The following is a 23,574-nucleotide window of genomic DNA, read 5'->3' on the forward strand; positions in this document are numbered from 1 at the left end:
CCCAACCAGGGGTGGGTTCTAAATTTTTTTACTACCGGTTCTGTGGGCGTGGCTTATTTTGTGGGCATGGCTTGGAGGTTATGTGACTGGGTGGGTGTGGCTAGCTGGTCATGTGACCGGGTGGCCATGGCTATGTGTATAGAGGGCTGAAAAAAGTCATTTCTGACAGGTCCTCGCACTTTTGACTGGTCCTCACACTTATGACCATCCTCACATTTATGCCCGTGCAGCATTTTTAACAACCATGTCACTCATTTCACAACTGCTTCTCTTCACCATGATGACAAGATAGGGCAAAAACGTAAAATGTGAGGACAGTCGTAAGTTCGAGGACTGGTCAAAAGGGAGAGGACCAGTCAGAAATAACTTTTTCAGCCCTCTGAGTAGTCCATATACATAAAAGGATACAGCAATAGAGAGGGATGAAGGAAGGGAAGGGAAATTAGAGTAGGAGTGAGGGTAAGAGAGGGAGGAAGAGAGGAGGAGAAGGAGAAAGGAAGAGGAAGTAGGGAGGAGAAGAAGAGGGTGAGGAAGAGAAAGTAAGAAGGAAAGAAAAGAGAGAGGTGGTAGGTTTGAGGAGAAAGATTGCTGTACAATAAAAAAGATGAAAGGGAAGAAAGCCAACCCCAAACAAATATAAAGATATTAAGATAAAGAATGAATTGTTAAACTTTAAAGAATAAAAGAGAACAAATATGAATAAATAACAATAATTAGAAACACACATACAAACATACAATGTATTTTCTTTGAACAGAGTATTTGGCCGGTTCATAAATTTAAACAGTGTTTAGTCATGTTTAAAGTTTAAGCTAACAATCAGAGTTACAAGTTTTTATAGCCTTAGCTGAATGACAGCAGTTTTTCCAATGGTTTACAGCTTCAGTCTTGAACTATTGACCCTCCATTCCCTTCACTTATGCAAGTGTCTCTAGTCCTGCAAAAAACATATTTACTTAATCCCTTATCAGTGAGAGGCTAGGTTACCCATGGGCGCTGCGTTCCCTGTAACAGCAGAACACAACACTATGGAAAGTATAAGTATTGCCACTCCTAATTGTGCGTTGCGTGCCTTATAGTGAAGCACATGAAAAGCATGCTTCTTCACGGTCACTTAACGTGTTCATTTTGCGGTTACGTGAGGCACTGCATGCATTGGTCTTTATTCTTACAGTAGAGAAGTCATTAATTATAACTTTTTGTGAATTGGGACATTTAAACTTGCTTTTTTTAAAATTCCAATCTAAATTTAGTAGGAGTCGGAGTCGGAGTCGGTGCATTGTTTGCCGACTCCGACTCCGACTCCAGGTACCCAAAATTTCCTCCGACTCCGACTCCTCGACTCCGACTCCGACTCCGACTCCACAGCACTGCTTATTTTCCAAAACACCAGAAGGCAGGACAAGAAACAATGGATGGAAACTAATCAAGGAGAGAAGCAACCTAGAACTAAGGAGAAATTTCCTGACAGAACAATTAATCAGTGGAACAACTTGCCTCCAGAAGTTGTGAATGCTCCCACACTGGAAGTTTTTAAGAAAAAATTGGACAATCATTGTCTGAAATGGGTTTCCTGCCTGAGCAGGGGGTTGGACTAGAAGGCCTCCAAGGTCCCTTCCAGCTTTGTTACTCTGTTCTCCGTTTTTCAGAATAAAAAAAGTTCTGTATATGTCTGGTTTGGGATCTGAGCTTATAGAAGAGAATAATCCGACTATGTGGTTGCTTATGGAAGGTACAGAATATTGGGCTAATCCAAATCCAGCTTCAGAATTAATTCATCAGAGACTTATTTGTTTAGTTCAATATTCAATTAAGATATGCTATCTTATCGTATCTATAAATATGATACCTATAGATATCTATGTGTATGTAGATATCGATACACATGTTCAGATATGCCTTTTCTTAGAATATGGATAGATGAAATTGCATTTGCCAAATCCTGTGCAGAAGGTTGGTGGGCATCTTTTTCTTGATTCATCTGAAACATGCTACTTTAATTGTGATATTCAGTGGCCAAATGCGAGTTTTTCAATGCTGGAGGAAGTGTGAAAGACAGAATCAGTTTACGAATGGTGGAAGATGCTGAAAGGGATGGGATTCTGAAGCCAGGGGATACCATTATTGAACCAACTTCAGGAAATACAGGTAAATAAATCGATTGGAACTGTGGTATCAAGAAGTGACTGGAATGGGATGCCCTTTGCTGAATAGGGTCACTCTTCTCATACCTGTGGCCTTGTAAGAAAATAAGACTAATAACAGTTTTCTAAACTGTAAGGAAATGACTGGATACTAAAGTGAGCAGGCATTAATTAAAAATGAATAATGCAAGTCTAAGTTCTAACAGAACTGAATACTAAACACCATTGGACCAAGTTTTACAAATACTCGGGAGGAGAATAATAGTTTTGCTTGCCGGTTTTTAAACAGTATACATTTCCTATCTGAGCAAATCAAATAATCTGTTTGCGAAGAGATGAGGGAATGTTAAAGTGCATACACAGTTTGGGACTATAATCCCATTCAGCCATGTAGGTAGGTCAAGAGAAAAACATATGCATAGATAGAGATATATGAAAAGTCTGCCTTACAGCTCAGACATCTCTTTCTCTCTTTATCATTATGGGATCTAGCTGGTTCATAATGGTAGGACATAAAACATAAACCCTGGAATACAGGCTCTTTGGCAGCGTTATCATATCTTGTTAGGATGGTCATTTTATATAGTTTTATATCATTTTATATCATTTTATACGTCTTTCTCCCTAAAATACCATATTTAACTCAAACAGGGAGAGCCTGCTACCAATGCGTAACTGGGAACAGGTAGAGTGATATCTTTCCAGACGTTTTATACCACATATCCCATTAGTATCAGCACCAAGGATTAACAGGGAGACTGGGAAGGCTGGAGGAGGCTAGGTAGTTTATTCTTGGTATACGTATGGCTTTTTTTAGTGACATTTTTCTTGGTTGCAGGAATTGGACTGGCCTTGGCAGCTGCAGTGAAAGGATACCGTTGTATTATTGTAATGCCAGAGAAAATGAGCATGGAAAAGGTCAGAGCTGTTTATCACAGTGAACAACACATGGTTGCATTAGTTTACTGAGGCATCTTAAGTCAGCAGTGGTGTATGTGAGAAAGCTAGAATCAACTTGCCATCTTAACATTTCATAAGGTTCTGCATGAGTTTTGTTAACGGAGCTAGAATAGCCGATCTGGAACAACATTTGCTTTTGAATTGGCTCCAAGCCTGCAACCACTTTAATATTCCAGTTGCGTAAGCATTGCCTATGCCCAGGCATAGACATTTTGGCTAATTTTGATTGTTGTTCTTAAATAGGTGGATGTGCTACGTGCCCTTGGGGCTGAAATTGTGAGGACTCCAACAACTGCTAGATTTGATTCTCCAGAATCGCATGTTGGAGTGGCATGGAGATTGAAAAATGAAATCCCCAACTCCCATATCCTGGATCAGGTAACTTATTGAACAAGAAAAATGGCTTCACTGTGGAAAATAGATTCTTTTAATTTATTCATGCACTGCCAATATAAAGCAGGAAAAAATACTCGTATATTAAGAAATAGAATGAGAGGAAAAGGCACTTACCTTACAGGTAGTAAGTTACTCAACTTGGGAAAACTGGTATCAATGGATAGAAAATAAAAATAGGAAACATGCTATCTTCTATTATCCACTGATGCTTTGTGTCTCTCCCTGCAGATCATGTAGGCCAATCACATGACCCTGTAGGCCAATCACTGCTTAGATCATAACAAATTAATAGGGTGAAACTGGTTGCTATTCACCTGTTCAACTGGTTTCAGGTGAACTTTTGTGCAACCTCTTTCTCTCAGATGAACCTGCTTTATAGGATTTTAGCTATTAAAAAGGAGACACTCTTGGCACATAAGGATCAACAGACTATATAATCTTTTTTCCAATATAATATAATAATGCAATTACTCTACATATAAGGAAAGGGAAGGGAGGGAAGGAAAGGAAGGAAGGAAGGGAGGAAGGAAATTTGTGCTTGATGTTTGAGTTGGTTTTCTTCGTGATATTTAGTACATTAATGTTAAACGCATTACTTTATTTTCTGTTTTCTGATGCACTAGTTTTCAATTTTTCCACCAGAAGATTAATATAAATAATAAATCTACAGCAAAACATAAAAATAGCATGGATATAAAAAAGCCAAAGGAAATAAAACAGCAACTCAAGCCATTTAAATTTTTCTCCATTATCTCTCACTCTTTTTTTTTTTACACAGTACCGCAATGCCAGCAACCCCTTGTCTCATTATGACACAACAGCAGAGGAGATTCTTCAGCAGTGTGAAGGTACATTTTATGCTTTACAAACACCTCTGTCATGGAAATGGGAGCTACTTAGGAAACTGAAGCTATGTTAGGAGAGATTGATTAATAAGAACATGAGAGCATTCAGCCCAATAGACAACTTACTTTTGCAGATAATTTGTAGGACTCATCCAGTGGCCAAGTTACTTCCACACGCAACTTATTCATTCCACTTCTTAAAACAAAGATGTAAAAATAATTCCAAAAAGCTTAGATCTGAACAATTATTGAAATTCGTAGATAGTTTAAAACAGATTTAAGAATAATAGATTTTCAAGGTAGAATATGTTCCGCAATCACAATACCCCAAAATAGTTGCCTAAAACCTATACTGCAAATTACCTGTACTGTGTGTATATATGTTCATTTGTGTATAAGTCAATGCAAATCTATATCAAAGCAGCTTCTTGCACACACATACACAATCCACAAATCAAACTTTTACCATCTTCCTTTTTCTGCTGAATGTTATGAGTTCACCATGAAGAGAGGGTTTTCTTAAACCTCACCTGACCTTGTTGGGCAATGTTCAGTTGAGTAGCTGTGTAGCTGTGCATTGAACCTCAGCCTGAGTACTCCCATGATACAGGGGACATTTTTCTGTAACTGGTAGCGTTTGTTTATGATCTTGCTTTGGGGCAAAGAGGAAGGCTAAGATTCCCATATTGGCATGGCCAATAAACTGGATTGGTTTTGTGGGCGGAGATGCCCCATTCATGCTACAGCTTTGGGGCCAGGAGATCTTTCCATTTTTGCCTCATTTATTCTTAGAATAGTATTTGCGTGCAGCAGGTTCAGTCGAAGCCTACTTAATGAGATAGTTGCAACAAGTGTACATGCTAATCATATATACAGAAGATGTATCTGATACCCCTATTTCATGATCCAGACTGAAGAGATGGCAGAATACCAAAGAGTGCTGTAGAAGCGTTATAGCTAAACAAGAATTTGGATTTGGTTTAAATGAGATACTAAACCCCATACAAATGATATTATAGCTTGGTATGTTGTATGAAACAGGAGCCTGAGTTTCCCATATGCAGTGGCCAATTTAGAATATACATCAGCCTTTAAACATTACTAAAAATAGTGTGAGGACATGGTTGGGGAAGCCCATGCATATTTTGAAACATGACTTTGGGGTGTGGAGGAAGTGGAGGCTCAATGTATTTTGGAAAAAAAGAATCCAGTTACAGCTGCTACTCATTTAGTAACTATCTTGGTTAGTGACTATTCACAAGTCAACAATAATAAACAGTAATAAAAAAAAAATTCCCGGCCAATGCCTAGATTTGCAAGCAAATTTCCTGTGTCTCTACTTGTGATCACCAAATGGAGACTATGTTAATTCCGTTACTAACTGGAAACCAGTAGAGGGAGCTCTTACATAATAAGTCCTTTTTTTGCTTCTGTGTAAGACATGCTTTGAAAATAAGTCAGAAGAAGCACTTTGAACCTTTCACAGGCCCAGGGGCCTTTTTCAAGTTTCCGTGTGAACCCGAAGGAAGGTGTTGCTGTTTTAAAACTTGTCTTAGTGTTATTGAATGAATTCTTTAAGCAACATCATCTGTTTCTTTGTGTCACCAAACTTGAAAAATATTGGGCTCCTTTCATGACCAGCAGAAATTGCTGCCTTCATGCAAGATCCAAAGCACTTCTTCCAAATAAGTTTTAAAGTGTGCCCACCTCTAATGTAAAGCAATTTTTACCTTAGATTTTTTAAGTGAACCCACTTCTAGAATACTTATCTTAGTTTTATTAGCTGAAGTATTGGGAAATTGTTTTAAACTTCATGTTGCAATTTAAATTAAATAAGGTGCATGGAGATGTTTAATAGATGAAATTGATAAGAGGACAGGAATTCAAGTATCTTGGAACAAATCCAAAATAAATTTAGTTGTGTCAGGGAAATGAGATAAATACAGGCTTCTTTTGCAAAAAAATTGACCAAAAATTAGAAGATGGATCTTTGCATCTTACGTTAGCAACTACAGGAACTTTCTAGTTGCAGCCTAAGAGTTTAATTAGAGTACAATTAAAATACAATAGTCCAGGGTTTTTCCCCTATGTCGAAAGAGCACCTCATGAATCCTTAAATATTCTCATTTAAGTACTTTGCAAAACCTTTCTGAATCTTCCATTTTTTCTGTGCTATTCACTTCCAGGAAGTCTAGCCAATCTACACAAGCTATATAAAGCAAGCAGAGTGCTCTTAAGACAGAGCACCTAACTCATGTTTTACTATGAATAAGTCCGGTTATAAATATTGGAAAATCCCTGTAATAATAATTTATCTTCCAAAATTCAGAAATTGACAAAAGTAGGAACAGATCTGTTAAAGCTCAGGAATCAAAATAAAACTTGAATATCACAAAGATTAAAGGCTAAGTTTGAATCGTAGGAGCCTAAAAGTGAAGATTCTTTTGGCACCTTAAAGATAACCTAATATATTATTGCATAAGCTTTTGTGGATCATTATTTCATGAGATAGAAAGGAATATTATACATCCCCAAGCTGTAGCTGGACAGGAGGAGAGAAAAGGCAGAAATCATGTAAGGAGAGGGTAGAGTTTTGAGTGAGTGAAATGTTCATTCTTGCATTTACAAGCTGATTATAAAATGTGATACAATAAGAACTGATTGCTTTATCAATCAATGTTAATATACAGGTAGTCTTCAACTTACAACAGTTCATTTAGTGACTGATCAAAGTTACAATGGTACTTTAAAAAGTGACTTATGACCATTTTTCACACTTAGGATCGTTGCAGCATCGCTTTGGTTATGTGATTTACATTCTGACACATATTTATGACAGTTGCAGCATCCCGGATTCATGTGATCCCCTTTTGCGATCTTCTGACAAGCAAAAATGGGGAAATCAGATTCACTTAGCAACTGTGTTACAAATTTAAGAATTGCAGTGATTCACTTAACAAATGTAGTGAGAAAAGTTGTAAAATGGAACAAACTCATTTAACAAATTTCTCACTTAACAATAAATTTCGGGCTCTATTGTGGTCGTAAGTTGAGGACTACCTGTAATTGCCACAATTTATATAAGACATATTGAGTAAAGTATGAGCGGAAAAAGAAGTAGGTCAGAATATTCTTATACATAAAATATCTAAAATATGAAATGCTCATCAACATTGATAGGCTGATGAAGCATGGATTGTAGTAAAGTGACAAATATGCAGTTACTTCTCTTCCAGTGATAGCTTTCAGAATACATAATAGGAACATGAGACATCCATTACTGTTTCCTCTTTTTCAGAGTCACTAATGAAAAACCATCTTGACTTAAATAAGAGCATAATAAACGTTTGTTATAGCTCATCAAGATACAGCTTTTTAATATTGGTAAAATATTTATTTCTGCCTCTTCAATAGGTCAAGTAGACATGATTGTGGCTGGAGCTGGCACAGGAGGCACCATCACTGGTATTGCCCGAAAAATCAAGGAAAAGTGCCCTAGATGCACAGTAAGTCCCAAAGAAGAACATCGGGTTCACTGCTTAAGTTACTGATAGGGGTGTCTCTGTGTGTGTAAACTCATGTACACATGCCCTTGTAGATTACCTTATAGGCACTCTTACAAACTCTGCAAATGGCAGGTGATTCAAAAAGGGTATTTCCTTCTCCATGCAAACTGTACAAGAGACAAATAAAATGTTTTATCCTGCATGATTGAAATCACGTTTATTGAGATAACTACATTTTATAAACCTGATTGCTCTTCAGTTCATTTGCTACATTTAGCCATGAGAATGTGTCTGCAGAGAATTTGGACTGCATGTATGCTCAGTCCATTCCTATAATGATTACACTTCTTCTTCAAGCACCAAAAGAAATACTATGACATGTTACCACATGGCAGAACCTAGTAGCTTTGCAATCATATTAAATGAGTGAACAGACATTCATGGTGTATCTTACGTATGTTTTTTTGTAATTTCTTTCCTTTGTCTTAACATTAGCTGCTGGCATAGCACTTATCCAATATGAACTTTTATTTAAATTATTGTTCTTAGGACAATTATTTAAAAATTGTTCTGGATCATGGAATTATGCAAATATCAAATTAATAAGGGCAATTGATTTTTATTTATTTATGGTTCCAGACTGAAAAATGGAATAATTGCACAATACTTAAATTTTAAGTTGAAGTACCAAAAGTTCTATTATTCAGCTTAGACATTTCCCAATTGCCTGCAGAGGCACCAGTTATGCAGTAATTTTGATTTAGTCATTTCTGTTATTTTATTTAATTGTTTTTTTAATATCTGTATATTTAACATCAAAATACTGTTTAAATAACAAATTGCTCTGCAGATTGTAAGTGTTGATCCTGAAGGATCTATCCTAGCGGAGCCGGAAAAATTAAACGTAACTGACAAGACAACTTATGAAGTGGAAGGTATCGGATACGATTTCATACCCACAGTTCTGGACAGATCGGTAAGGAAGGTTTTATATATATATATATATATATATATCCTTCATTGCTTTCAACCATGGCAACTTTAAGATGTATGGACTTCAATTTCCAGAATTCCACACCTCTTAAAATTGTCACAGTTGAGAAACACTGCTTTAGTGTGACCCTCATTGAAATCCCTTTCATTCTTAAGTGCAGGACTAATCTTTTTTCCTTCTTATTTCTCTGATTCAGACTTAGCCTTTAATCTTTGTGATATTCAAGTTTTATTTTGATTCCTGAGTTTTAACAGATCTGTTCCTACTTTTGTCAATTTCTGAATTTTGGAAGATAAATTATTATTACAGGGATTTTCCAATATTTATAACTGGACTTATTCATAGTAAAACATGAGTTAGGTGCTCTGTCTTAAGAGCACTCTGCTTGCTTTATATAGCTTGTGTAGATTGGCTAGACTTCCTGGAAGTGAATAGCACAGAAAAAATGGAAGATTCAGAAAGGTTTTGCAAAGTACTTAAATGAGAATATTTAAGGATTCATGAGGTGCTCTTTCAACATAGGGGAAAAACCCTGGACTACTGTATTTTAAATGTACTCTAATTTAATTGTATTATTGGATCTAGAGAATGTTTTTTCCTGAAATTTGTATCAGTGGACCTAAAAATCCACTGCCAAATCCATTCCTCCTTTCCATACATTTTCTGACATATCTAATACATTCTGGTCATCCCTAGCTTGCCTCCTAGGGTTGTGGGTGCTTCATCACTGGAGGTTCTCAAAAATAGACTGGGCAACCACTTGACCAGGATGGTATAAGATCTCCTGCCCCTGAGTAGGGGGTTGGACTAGAAGACCTCCGAGGTCCCTTTCAGCCCTATGATTCTAAGTTCTAGTACCAATGGAAGACTTGTATGAAATAACAGGTCTAGAATAATGTTTTTGTGCCTTTTCTTCCTTCTAGGTGGTAGACAAATGGTATAAGTGTAACGATGAGGAATCTTTTGCCTTCTCACGCATGCTAATCAGAGAAGAAGGACTGCTATGTGGTAAGCATAGTATAATTTGTAGTCAAGACAATAATAGGATTGTGGCCACCTTTTTACTCTTGATATCAGTTGCTGCATTTTACTTCCATACCAGACAGTTTTTATGAAAAATGCAAACAGTGAATTTGGATCCCATGGATTTTACTGAAGTCTACTTCTGCAAATCATCCAATATGCATCATATCATTTAAAGCAGTTCTTATAAGCAGAGAGCTATAAAGTCTGCAAAATGCTGCTTACGCCATTAAGTGAGCGAGAAGGATTTAGTCAAAAATAATATTAGTGACTTCAAATATTAGAAGAAAGTTATCATCCCAGGATATAAATTGCCTTTTGCAGTTGATTGATGGTGATTTTGTCAGTGCTGTTGGTGTTCAAGTGGTGCTCCAGATGTTTTGGGATTGTACCCAAGGCGCCTATTATTGCTACTATCTTTGCTGTCTTTTGCCACAGTCATTCTACTTCTATTTGTAGATCTTTGTAGTTCGTGATTTTCTCCAGTTCCCTTCTATTCTGCTGTCTCCAGGTACTGCTACATCCCTGTCCAGACATTTTTTAAAAAATTTTCTCATTTATATTTGTTAAGTGTGAGGTCCTTGTGGCAGCTGTTGTCTGTTTGAATTCTAAAGTCCTAGATCATTTTCTATTACTTTGTCTATTTTTGGTCCCATCAGTTCATGCTTGCAGACAAATGATATTTTTCTTACAGATGTTCCAGTGTTCTCAATTTTGCTAATTTATCATGCCATTATTTACAGTGTGTGATTTTCTTGTAGCAGCTAACTAGATGTTCCAACTGTTTCTTCTTGTTTGCAGAGATGGCATTTGCTGTCTCATGCATATTATTATAACACAATAATGTGAAACCACAGCTGCCAGTTCTTTAGCTTGTATTGCCCTTCATTCACATCAAGGTCTTTCTAAGACCGAGGATGTCATAATATATTGGCATAGAATTTGTGTGAATCCCAGCGGTGTGGCCTTTTCAATTGACAAATGGAAATGCTGTCAATGTGCAGATTTCCTAAGTGCTATCCAAGATTTGCAGGAGAAGAATATAGCTCTAAATCCTACTTGTGAGCACTTCAGAGGCATCTTCATGGCCAGTGTGAGAGACAAAATGCTGGACTAAGATGTCCTGGGCATTATATTCCTATGTTATTGAATAGTGCCTGCCACTAAAGGAATATTTTTTGATTATGACAGAACTTTTCTAAGAAACCATTACAGTGCTTTAAACAAATTTTCAGTGTGCTTAAATTACTAATTAAGAGGCTTTGGCCTCAGACTCACTTTACTTTTTCTTTCCTCTTCATACTGTGCATTCCAATATAATTGAATTTTGAGAATCTCCTGTGTCTTTTGACAGGTGGCAGCTCAGGTAGTGCCATGTCTGTTGCCGTCAAGGCAGCCCAAGAGCTAAAAGAAGGCCAGCGTTGTGTTGTCATCCTTCCTGACTCTGTCAGGAACTACATGTAGGTACCCTGCCTTCCTTTCCTACACTGATTGAGATACGGCTGTCCAGCAAACCAAAGTCAAAGAAGGGGGAAAGGTGATTTGTAGCTCCTTAGATATGCACATCTCACCTGTCTGCAAATTCTTAAAGTAGCTGTACCTTTTTCTGGGTTCATAGGCATAATCCCAGGAAAACAGATTTGGTTTCAGGAGGTATGATGTGCAGGAATGATATGCTCGCATATGCATGCTCCAGATCATCTTTTTGGTTTTGAATTCAAATTGTTTTCGCATTCTAATGTGGCTGTTGCTTCTTCTCAACTATTTATTTATTTATTTATTGAATTTGTATACCGCCCTTCTCCCAAAAGGGACTCAGGGCGGTGGACAGCCAAAATTAAAATACATACAATACAGAAGTTAAGATAGCTAAAATAAATTAAATCAATCAGCCTCCCAATTTAAAACCCCAAGTCTATAAAATTTAAAAATTCCCATTAAAAAACCATTTAGGCTAGGCCAGCTTGCTGGAATAAATAAGTCTTCAGGGCCTTACGGAAAGTACGGAGGTTTGGGATCAGTCGTATTCCAGGAGGTAGCTTATTCCACAGGGTGGGTGCTCCCACAGAGAAGGCTCTCCCCCTGGGGGCCGCCAGCCGACATTGCTTGACCGACGGCACCCTGAGGAGGCCCTCTCTGTGAGAGCATATTGGCCAGTGGGAGGTTATCGGTAGCAGCAGGCGGTCTTGTAGGTACCCTGGCCCTAAGCCATGGAGCGCTTTAAAGGTGAGGACCAACACCTTAAAGCACACCCGGAAGACCACCAGGAGCAAGTGCAGCTCGCGCAGGAGAGGTGTTACATGGGAGCGCCATGCCGCTCCCATAATCACCCGCGCAGCTGCATTCTGGACCAGTTGGAGCCTCCGGGTGCTCCTCAAGGGGAGCCCCTGGTAGAGAGCATTGCAGTAGTCCAGGCGAGACGTGACGAGGGCATGGGTGACTGTGCATAAGGAGTCCCGATCCAGAAAGGGGCGCAACTGGCGTATCAGGCGAACCTGATAAAAGGCCCCCCTGGCCACGGCCGTCATTTGCTCTTCTAAAGACAGCCGTGTGTCCAAGAGAACGCCCAAGTTGCGAGCCCCCTCTGTGGGGGTCAATGACTCACCCCCAATAGCCAGCGATGGCACCAGCTGGCTATATCGGGACACCGGCATCCACAGCCACTCGGTCTTGGAAGGGTTGAGTCGAAGCCTGTTCCTCCCCATCCAGACCCGCATGGCCTCCAGACACTGGGACATCACTTCGAGGGCATCATTGGGGTGGTCAGGGGTGGAGATGTACAGCTGAGTATCATCAGCGTACAGATGGCATCGCACTCCAAAACCACGGATGATCTCACCCAGCGGCTTCACATAAATGTTGAACAGGAGCGGCGAGAGGACTGATCCTTGCGGCAACCCACAAACAAGGCGCCTCGAGGTTGACCTTTGCCCCCCTGCCAACACAGACTGTGACCGGTCGGAGAGATAGGAGGAGAACCACCGCAACACGGTGTCTCCCACCCCTAAACCCTCCAGCCGGCGCAGCATGATACCATGGTCAATGGTATCAAAAGCCGCTGAGAGGTCTAGCAGGACCAGAACAGAGGAACAACCCCTGTCCCGAGCCCTCCAGAGATCATACACCAATGCGACCAATGCCGTCTCCATGCTGTACCCAGGCCTGAAGCAGGACTGGCACGGATCTAGATAGACGGTTTCATCCAGATACTGCGGGAGCTGTTGCGCAACCACACTCTCAACAAACTTCTCAATAAAGCGAAGGTTGGAGACCGGACGGTAATTTGCCAGAACAGCCAGGTCCAAAGAAGGCTTCTTGAGGATGGGCCTCACCACCGCTCTTTCAAGGCGGGAGGCAAGAAACCCTCTCTCAAAGAAGCATTTATAATCCTCTGGAGCCAGCCTCCCGGGTGGCCAGTACCAGCCAGGAAGGACACGGGTCCAATAAACGTGGTTGCGTTTAACCTCTATGGCAACAAGAGGTTGCTACTGCTCCATTCTACTTTGCAGTCTAAAATCAAGCTTTTCAACATCTCAGCCTATCCTTCCCATTGATGATTTTAAATGCTTTTGACTATCAGAGAGAAGTAATAGTAAAGGAAACAGTCCTGTAAAAAGCTTGTTTGATCTATGAGAGAATCAACCAATAAATCTTTTCTGCTAGTTTTAAAGCAGGTATCACCTAAATTGATGTTCATGACTTACTTTCTTGGTGATTTTTAGGTCTAAGTTTTTAAGTGACAAATGGATGATCCAAAGAGGATTCATGAAAGAAGAGGATGATGATATTAAGAAGCCTTGGTGAGATGATAAGATCTGTCATAGTTTAATGAAATGTGTCACGTTTCCCCAAGTTTTAAAGCTAGTAACCATCTTGTTAGTTTTTTTCCTTGCTTTCTACAAGTATATGGGTATACTTTAATTTTTCTTTTCTCTCAGCCTGGATCTGTGCATACCAGCTGAAGGCAATACTTCATGGGCCTGAGAAAGTAGACTCTAATAAAAGTGTTAGTTTTTAAGCCAGAAGGAGCCTTTTTAAAATATTGATAGTTAATCCTTTCAATCTTGTAGTTTTAGAAGCTAGTAATTCATTCATAGATTGAAGATTCTTAATGGCTAGTTCTGAGGTATACGTGTCTCCATGCCAGTTGCTAGAGAATATGAACAAGAAAGTGCTGTTGTGAAAGTTCTTGATTGTGAATTTCCCCATAGCATCTAAACGGCAACAGTGGGAACCAGAATGTGTCTTTGGTCTGAACCAGGGTTCAAGTCAGTGGTGAAATGTAAAATTTGTTACTACCGGTTCTGTGGGCATGGCTTGGTGGAGGGGTAATGTGACTGGGTGGCCGTGGCCAATTTTTTTTTTTTTTAATTTAAAAAAAAATCCCAGCTGAGTTGCCTGATCGTCAGAGCCTTTTAAAAGCACTTTTTCTACAACCTCTTCAGCTGAAGAAAAAATGCTTTTAAAAGTAAAAAAAAAAAAAGCCTCTGATGATCACGCAGCTCAGCCGGGGGGCATGGGGGGGCAGGGATTTTTGCTACCGGTTCTCCGAACCACCGGCCGTCATTGCTACCGGATCAGGTGATCTGGTCCGAACCCGGAGCATTTCACCCCTGGTTCAAGTTATGTTTGGTGGATGCCAGGAAACATGCTTTTTCTGCCGTGGTACCCACCTTGCGATGCATCCTTCCCTCCAAAGTTAGATTAGCTCCTTTTGGTATTCTGAAAGGCCGTCAAGTCCTGGTAACGTTACAAGGTCTGGAGCTCCTGGGATGCTGGAGACTTGCTGAGATGGTTTCCATTGTTGAGATGGCCATTTTTATTCCTCTCATTACCTACAGTTTGTATTTTTAGTTTTTTATATTTGTTAATATGGAACATTTACACTTTATATCTACAGCTTTTTCCATTGTTGTTTTATCTTATGGTTGTGTACCACCCATAGCCACTTTTGGTAAGATGGCAGCTATATAAATTTGATAAATAAATGCATAAATAAAATTAACTTAATGAGCATTTATATGTATTCCTTATTTAAAGAAAGAAATGGGCTTTGCTAAATGTAAGCATTGTGCAATACAAGCCTCTATATTTATAGCTAAGGGCACGTCTGAGAATGTAGGAAACTCTTTTAAAAAAAATATAATTTTTATTTCTCTCTATTTCTTTAATGTCAGCAACAATAAGCTGCCTATACAAACTATGCAACTTCCTGTTTGGCTGTTTGTTAACACTGTGATATGGTGATGGTATACACAAAATGCAAATAAAAGGGATATCTGAAGCATACATTCAGTGTAAATGACCTTTCCTGGAAGCCAGTCAGGGATTAGCTGCTGCGTTTACTCTTGAATACAATATTCTGCCATATAGTCTTTTCAGAAAAGCTTAAGTATGCAAAAATGCAATACAGTTTGTTCTTCAGTGCCTGAACTGTTGTGATATTTGCTCATTTCCTAGGTGGTGGCATGTGAAAGTTCAGGAATTACGCCTGTCGGCCCCTCTAACTGTACTGCCAAGTGTTACCTGTGAAAAGACTATTGAAATACTCAGAGAGAAGGGATTTGACCAAGTGCCAGTTGTGGATGAATCTGGGTATGTATAGTCTTCAATATTTTCTTCCTTTGTTCCAAATAAATCCACTTTCTGAAGCGTATAATGCCTGTCTCTGTCCGTTGGGAAGTTATTTGTCTTATTTGATCTTTTCAAGCAACATCATGTCAGTCATGCAGTGGGGTTTCTGGTACAAATTGCTGCAATGTGATTGAATGGCAAAAGGATACAATATAATGTAGATGTTGCTCCTTTGGCTCTCTGCTAATTGAACTTACATTCAGTTAGCAGAACGTAAGAGCCCAATATGGGTAAAGGTTAGAGCCTGATGCAGGCACTTGGCATAAATGAAATGGGCTAATCAGCTGAAGCAACAGATTCTCCAACCCTTTTTGGGTCAAGTCACAAGGGCTGCATGATAGAATGGCACTTCCTTAAGTTTAAGGGGAAAGTGGAGCTAAGGTTGCTGCTTTTAAAATCTGCTTTTAAAGTTGTTACATGGTTTATTATCTTTTGAGAGAACTGTCATCTCCTAAAAATGGCCCATAAAATGATTAACCAAGTTCTTATTGCATAGACAGGTAAATAAAAAGCCAGTGGGATAGCCAACCTGACCAGGACAAATTGTCATCTGAGCAGGGTTGTTCCCAAAGTTCACCCCAGTTTAATAAACAAGGTTTGTTTAGTAAGTCTCTCATATAACCTGTGCTAACAGTAGCTCAGATGTAAAAGGCCCTGTATTGTCTGACCCAGACAGTATAAATTGTAATGAATGGTAAACAATGAGGAAGATGTAACAAAGAAAGAAATATCATTATACTCTCACCTAGTCTGGCAGATCTATTTCAAATTATCAAAAGCTAACTTCTCCAAAGTTTTAGGAGCTATGCAAACACTAGTTAGTCATAAACTTTGGTTTAAAATAAGGGTGCCCAACCTTGGCAACTTTAAGACTTGTGGACTTTAACTCCCAGATTTCCTCAAGCCATGTTTGTTTGCTACAGTTTTATCCTGAAAAGATTCAAAATACACAATTTTTAGAGGGCAGCAATTTAAGTGGAGCAGGTCAAGGTGGGGAAGGGTCAACCTCCAGCTAATTGGGAATTTCAAAATTCCCTTCTCTCCTCTGAAAATGGGGGTGGGTTGGTAAAAAGAAAATAACAGTATGAGATCAGTGTACTTGTCATCTGAATTAGTGGAAATGTTGATGTAAAGCTTTTCAGTGAAAAAAAAAATGTTGATACAACTCATTCAGTTCTCTGCTTGGGGTGTCCTTTTTTTTAGACTGATTCTGGGGATGGTTACTCTTGGCAATATGCTCTCTTCGGTGCTTGCTGGTAAAGTACAGCCTTTGGATAAAGTCAACAAAGTAATCTACAAGCAGTTCAAAACGGTATTGTGTCTTCTATATATGTGTTTGTTTCTATTTTCTCCCCCACCTCCATGGTGTGTAGAAAGAGTTTCTGAAATTCTCACATATTGATGCAGGTTAAGGAAATTAACACCCTTGCCTCAGTGAGAGCAAAATTCAAACAGGATGTTTACATGCTTCAAGTATTGAGGACTAAAAAGAAGTTGTAGTGGTATCAGTGAACAGAGTGTTGAGTATTCAGCTTCTAAAGCCTGATGATGAAAACAACATTTCAGTGACTGGAATACCCTTTTTGTACACTGAAAATACCTTTAGATTGAGGTTTTAAAATTATTAACAATACTATGGAGAATATATAGAAGCAAAATACATGTAAATGTAAGGGGCAGAAACAGGATAGTAGCAATCATTGCTTTTGTTGTACTTAATAAATTGAAATTACATGAAATGAAACCAAAATCCTCCTTGTAAACAAAATGTATCTCTGTACTTTTTAATGTGGAAGTGTTAAGAACTTCCATGCATTCCATGTATGAACCCTGCCTTCACTATGAAGCTACATGCACTAATTTAGTATTTTATTGCTGGAATGATAGCTGGTTGATGGTTGTTATTGTAGAGATCTGTGCAGTATCTCTAGTGGACAAAATGCTTAAATCTGAACCCCCACAGGGTTGAGAATATTAATTAGTATATATCCTGAAGTTATTTTTTTTTCATTTTTCCTGATTTGCACAGAAAAAACACTCCATGAACATACAGTACCTGTGATTTTTTAAACATACTCATGAATGCATACTCTTTTTTTAAAGTTGTTGGAAAACTACTAGGTGGAATGAGGATCAGAGTTCTTATCTAAATCTGAATGGCATGGAAGAAATAATAGCAATGTCTTTTAAAATCATGCAACTTTCTGTTACAGATTCATTTGCAGGACAACTTAGGAAAGCTCTCTCATATTTTGGAAATAGATCATTTTGCTCTGGTGATACATGAACAGATTCAATGTGAGTATAAGGTTATTATTTAAGTTTCTGCCTTTTTAACTAGCGTGTTTAGGATTGTAAGTTACTGAATTTCTAGTAACTTATAATGATTTAACATTTTCCATTAAATAGATTCAAATAAACCCATAGCCATGAAATAATGCTACTTCCAGCTTCTCCAATCCAGTGGGTTGAGCTTTTTAAAATCTTGGGTTGGACTAAAAAGAGTAGTCTATAAAAAGTAATATTTATATTAATAGTTATACAACCAAAACTTTAACTGAAAGGTGTTTTTTAACTTGAGCAGTAGTATTGATTCTGGTCATGCCCTCGTTACAATGCTACGCCAGCCTGTCATTTATTTTTAGAAAAATCAGATTGTGCACTGATTTTTACCTCAGTCTTCCGTAACAGTTATAATTTCTAGAATTACCTATTATATGTATGTTCTGGAGTATGAAAAACCTCTAAGCTCCCAATTTAAATCTTGGCATGAATCTGGATTTCTTCCAGCTGCTTTCCATGATTAATACTTAGCATCTGAAGTTAATGGGTGAGCAAGTCAAGACAAGGAAGATTAGGATCTCTGACTGATGTATATATAAAGAAACAACAGCATTAGAAGTAGTCTGCTCTTTCTTTAAAGTAACCCAAATAGTTACTGAGTGACTTTGTCTTCAAGGTCATTGTTAATGTATAACTATCTATTCAATGCATTTTTCCTAAGGACACATAACTGCACTTTACATTTAATTGATGTTTTTCAAATATAAAAGCATATACTGGAACTACATAAATAATTTCTTTACTATTCATGGTTGGCTGAAATTTCCTAGAAACATTACAGTGAAAATAACATAATTCTTAATTTATTAATTAATTAAACTAATTTATTATTATTTAAACTTTTATTGTAAAAACTTGTATGATAATAAACTGGTTAGTCCTTAAGATCTTAGAAAATTCTCTATTATGGCATTTTTTGCCACTGTTGATCCTTGTTTTATTAGTTTATTTTAAATTTTTATTTATTTATATCAAATAAAAATGCTTTCATGCAGTTATCACTTGAGAGTCAGAAACTCTCCATCTATCTCCATGTATTTACTATCCTTTTGGCAGAATTAGGCAGAAAACCTACCTTTAAAATACATGTTAGTTGTGTATCTTCATGTGTGTGTGAGGAGCATTGTCTTTGTTCATTTAACTTACACTTCCTAAAGGTTTTTGCCATCCATTGGAAGGACACAAGAATCTTTTCATTAGATAAAAGAAACCTTTTGAATCCAACTGTTAAATTTTGAAACTGCTTCAAATGTTCAATCAGAAGGTCCAACTTTCTTAACAGGGTTCCACTTAATGTTTATTTTTTGAGGGAGGAGGATTGAGGTCTACAATAAATGGAGCAATATGAAAATTGGGCTGATGTCCTGCCATGTACATGGGCAGAGCCAGGGTTTTCTGCATAACACAATGTTTTGTGTTTAATCTTGTCTTTTGCTATTGTTGTTTTTAAGAATGCTCTAAACTTATATTAAAATATTTCTGTGTCTTCCTCCTCAAAATTGCAGGAAACCAGAACCTGGGGTGGAGAGGGGAGGCTAGGTGGAAAAATATGCAGAAAATTGGAGTTCACATGTAGTCTTCAATCATAATTTGTGTAGCCTGATTTTACAGCAACAAAAGTCACAAATATAACAATAAAAAAATAGACAATATTTCTCAACCTCAACAACTTTAAGACATGTGGACTTCAGCTCCCAAAATTCCCCAGTTGAAGTCCACAAAACTTTAAAGTTGCCGGGTAAGAGAAACATTAGAGTAAACAACTCACCACAAAAAATGCCCCATTTTAAATCCTATGTTTTAGAGTTTTCTCACTCACTGTTACCAATATGCTCTTTATTATTTTAAAGTGGCTTTTATCTTTCAAATTAAGGCTGTGGCTGCCACAGAATAAGCCAAAGCTAGCAATTCTATACCCAAAAGAATGCTTTTGCTGGATGGCAGGTTCTGCAGAGCTTTGCCCAATTTATCCTCAGAAAGACCTTTATTGCACTTTGTGCAGAATATGAAACTGAGATTAATACAAGGTCATTTTGTTTTTTAAAAAAATGTGTATAAGTTGAGCCAGTGGCATCACATAGATTTGCATCAAATGGAAGCAGTCACCTTTCAATAGCATAAATAGACCCAATTTCCAAAAGCAGAACAAGGAAACAAGGCAATTCCTAAATTACTATCATCTTGAAGCACTTTCTTTGTTTCTGTACACGGGACGTTCTGATTAGGAGCTCTAGTAGATACTCATCTAAGACATTAAGGAAGGCATCTGGTTGGGAAAATCTAATGTTAGATAACTGCATGTATAATTTGTCTGTCTGCAAGTGCAAGATAGCAATTTTATGCTTTAAAGTGCTCATTGGAAACAGAGTTTCACAAAATCACACTTTCTGTGTTCTCTTGTGTCTTGTAGATCACAGTGATGGTGAATCTAGTAAAAAGCAAATGGTGTTTGGTGTTGTTACGGCAATTGACTTGCTGAACTTTGTGACTGCTCAAGAACAGAAGAGAAACACAAACTAAGTGCAAGAAACACATTGATAGGGCTTGTTTCATTCGCTTTTCACATTAAAAAAAGTCTCTTCTTTTTTGCTTCTTTTGTTAGAACAATCTAGGGAAAAAATCCTTTTGGTCAAAATGAATACCATCAGAGTCATTATAAACAATTGTTAGTTTTTAAAATGTTGTAATTTCTAGAATGTAGCAAGCACACTGAAATATAAGGACATTGGGAAGTTTTAGAATTAATAGTTTCAGGAAAGAATTGCTTTGTTTGCACATACAAGTTTTAGATTGTGAAGGCACAGCTGAGTTGGAGGACTAAGGCCTGAATGATCAAGCCATCACAATAGGATGGCTATGTGACAGCTTCCCAAAACCCACTGCTGGTCCTGCTTCCACATTATGGTGTGGTGTAGTAATTCTTCCATTTCTTACACTATGCTGTTTTGCAACCTAGAATGGTATTAGGTATCTTAATCTTTAATCCTATTAGAGTTTGACCAGTATCAAACCTACTGGCTGTCTTCAGAAGAAAACACAACTACTTCCTAACCCAATCTTCATAAAGGAATTGTCTTCATGTGTATCAAAGGGTTGAAATATAAAATTACATACAAAGTGCTCTGAAAACAACATCTCTGTTCTATGACTATTTTAATTTTTTTTTTACAGATACTAGTTTTGTTTATCCAGATGTTTCTGCTGAATTCCATATTCCACCCATTTTTCCAACCCTCAACACTAAGATGACAAAGCATCCCTTATCCCCTCCTATTTACAGATTTCACTTTCTGAATGCTTAATAGCAATGTCTTTCCTTATTCTGATTAAATTATTGGTGCAAGGAGAAGTAAGAAATTGCTTTGCCAGTTAGTAAAAAAATGAGGGGGGAAAACTCTTTTAACCAGTACATTGTGTGTAATGAAAGAGAATTGTGTGTACTTGAAACACTACCAGCTCATAGCACGACCTATGGCAGCATCAGAAAACACTGTATTTTCTCTATTGTTAAGTATTCTAATGTTGTATTAAATCTATTGTTGGCTAACTCGACTGCTAATATATTTGTTCCACAAGACCAAATCAGAATATTTAATAAATCAAAATATGATTCTATCTGCAGATCGTTTTAACTGTCCAGCATCACATTGGCCAAGTAATTGTTATCTCTGCTTTGTTCATGGGTATGCTGTGTTATTTAAAATGATATTTATTTAGCTGGTCATAATAGGGGAATAACTGCAAACAAACATAGCTATTTTCTGATTCTTTTGGTAGTTTCCTTTGATGCAGGATTTTCTTTCCTAGTTTACTTTAATTTTTACTGGAAGTTTTAAAGAAGTGTGCTATTAATACTATACTTTTTCCAGTCATAGCAGTACTTGTTTCTTGCCAGAAAAATCTCCTTGACACGAATCAAGGACCCAGTTATCTGTACAGAAGGTTTCTGCATGTGTATGGAATTCAGATTATGATATAAAACCAGTAAAAGGCTATTGTAGTATAATAAATGAGGAATTACTATTTGGTCTCAAAAATATTGCTCAGTATTCAACATTCCAGTAAGTATTTCTGATTCTTTAGGACCATGAAAGGGTCTTCTATCTGTTTTTAAAGTTTGGATTCTGTGTCATGTTTATTCCAAATTTACAACAAAGAATTAAATGTCTTGATAAGCTAGTAAAACTGGAGTCTATCTAGTTTGTCTTAGAAATAATTCTGATGTGTTGGGGATGGGGACGTTGTGTGTGTGTGTGTGTGTGTGTTTGTATAAAAGTATGTATTAGTTAATAGCTATTAAATAGTTTTAAAGGTAGATAGTGATATAAAATAAGACAAAAGAAAAAGTGAAAGCCAAAACTGCAAAAAGGGGAGGAATAAAAGAAAAATAGGAAAAAAGACAATCTTTACAGCAGCTTTATTCTGTTTAGAACATAACTCTTCTTTCTATAATCGTGTCTATTCACAAAAACTATAAGTTCATTTTTTTTCTAACAAAAAAGAGGGATTTCCGGTCAGTAATAAATAATATTGTTTTTTCTCTGATCAAAGAAGCCAAATTAGTCATCGCTGCAACTTTCATCATCTTCACCAATCATTCCTCCATTGTGGATACTGTCAAATCTTTGTATATACAACTATCTTACTGCAGTTATCATATACAAAAATGAAGTCCCATGACTTTTTTCCAGCTATTTGTCCATTAGTTCTAAAGAGAAACCTTTGATCTTAATTGTTTAAAATCCTCTGAATCTGGGTGTAATTGAATCAAAAAAAATTAGCTTCTTTACATGTCCACAAAACATAATAAATGTCCTTTCTTGTTCACATTTTCAGTCGAGCTCAGCCATGGCTTGACATATGATCCATGAGGGGAAATGGCACACCAGCACAACCCTCAAGACCAATATTCCCTAGGAGGGACTGGGCACCGGGTAGTTAGGATCTATGTGGTGCCGGTTTCACCAGGTGATGGTGGTGGGGTTAACTCATGCTATGAGCAGCAACCAGGAAGTAGGCAAAAGGGGATGGCGGATTGGGGATGGTGCAGATGCAATTCCCGTCATTGGCTGCTGAAACACCACAAAGCACGAAAATGCCGCCGAGACTGATCAGCTATGATGCACTGCCGAGGGTGGGGCGCGGGCGGCACGGCATGTTTAAAAGGCGCTGAGAGGCGGTAGCTCTCACCGTCGATTTTATTTATATGCCGCCCTTCTCTGGAGACTCAGGGCGGCTTACAATGCGCTAAGCAATAGCCTTCATCCTTTTGTATATTTATACAATGTCAGCTTATTGCCCCCACAACTGGGTCCTCAATTTACCTACCTTAGAAAGGATGGAAGGCTGAGTCAACCTTGAGCCTGGCGAGATTCGAACCTGCAGTAATTGCAGGCAGCTGGTCTTAATAACCAGCTTAATAACAGGGTGCCTTAGACCACTGTACTACCAAGGCTCTTAAAAGACTTTGTGCATCTCATACTCGACTTTTGCTGATACCCGTTTGTAGCAGAAAGAAAACAATTGAAAAAGCTGACGACCAACTGTGATTGATGATTCAACATTTGTTCGCCCAAACGTGGATTAGAAAACAGAGAGAAAGTCGGCGCTCTCCTTGATACGCACACCCTTTTGTTTTGTATTCGTGAGTAGGCATAGACACCTAAGTGTCAAAAGGCGTTTGAAAGATTGAAAAAATGTTTGCATGCGAGTCAGTGTTGAAACACCCC

The 23,574-nt window shown here is 37.9% G+C and overlaps 1 protein-coding gene across 2 annotated transcripts in view; it reads left to right on the top strand.

Annotated features, from left to right (window-relative positions):
* The window catches only part of LOC139317245 (cystathionine beta-synthase-like protein), a 37,624-nt gene extending 15,611 nt beyond the window's left edge, over positions 1–22,013 (top strand). For both annotated transcript variants that reach the window (XM_070944261.1, XM_070944262.1), the window contains 13 exons: positions 2,014–2,148; positions 2,983–3,062; positions 3,348–3,482; positions 4,279–4,348; positions 7,760–7,851; positions 8,702–8,827; positions 9,769–9,853; positions 11,223–11,328; positions 13,591–13,668; positions 15,329–15,463; positions 16,706–16,814; positions 17,716–17,800; positions 20,256–22,013. In XM_070944261.1, the coding sequence (XP_070800362.1) occupies positions 2,014–2,148; positions 2,983–3,062; positions 3,348–3,482; positions 4,279–4,348; positions 7,760–7,851; positions 8,702–8,827; positions 9,769–9,853; positions 11,223–11,328; positions 13,591–13,668; positions 15,329–15,463; positions 16,706–16,814; positions 17,716–17,800; positions 20,256–20,365 (1,346 nt within the window). In that variant the 3' untranslated portion in view covers positions 20,366–22,013. The remainder of the gene's footprint in view (positions 1–2,013; positions 2,149–2,982; positions 3,063–3,347; positions 3,483–4,278; positions 4,349–7,759; positions 7,852–8,701; positions 8,828–9,768; positions 9,854–11,222; positions 11,329–13,590; positions 13,669–15,328; positions 15,464–16,705; positions 16,815–17,715; positions 17,801–20,255) is intronic.
* The last annotated feature ends 1,561 nt before the right edge of the window (positions 22,014–23,574 follow it).

This window comes from Pituophis catenifer, unplaced genomic scaffold, assembly GCF_029215685.1.
Source record: "Pituophis catenifer annectens isolate HBS135680 unplaced genomic scaffold, rPitCat1.0.hap2 SCAF_4, whole genome shotgun sequence".
NCBI lineage: Eukaryota > Metazoa > Chordata > Lepidosauria > Squamata > Colubridae > Pituophis > Pituophis catenifer.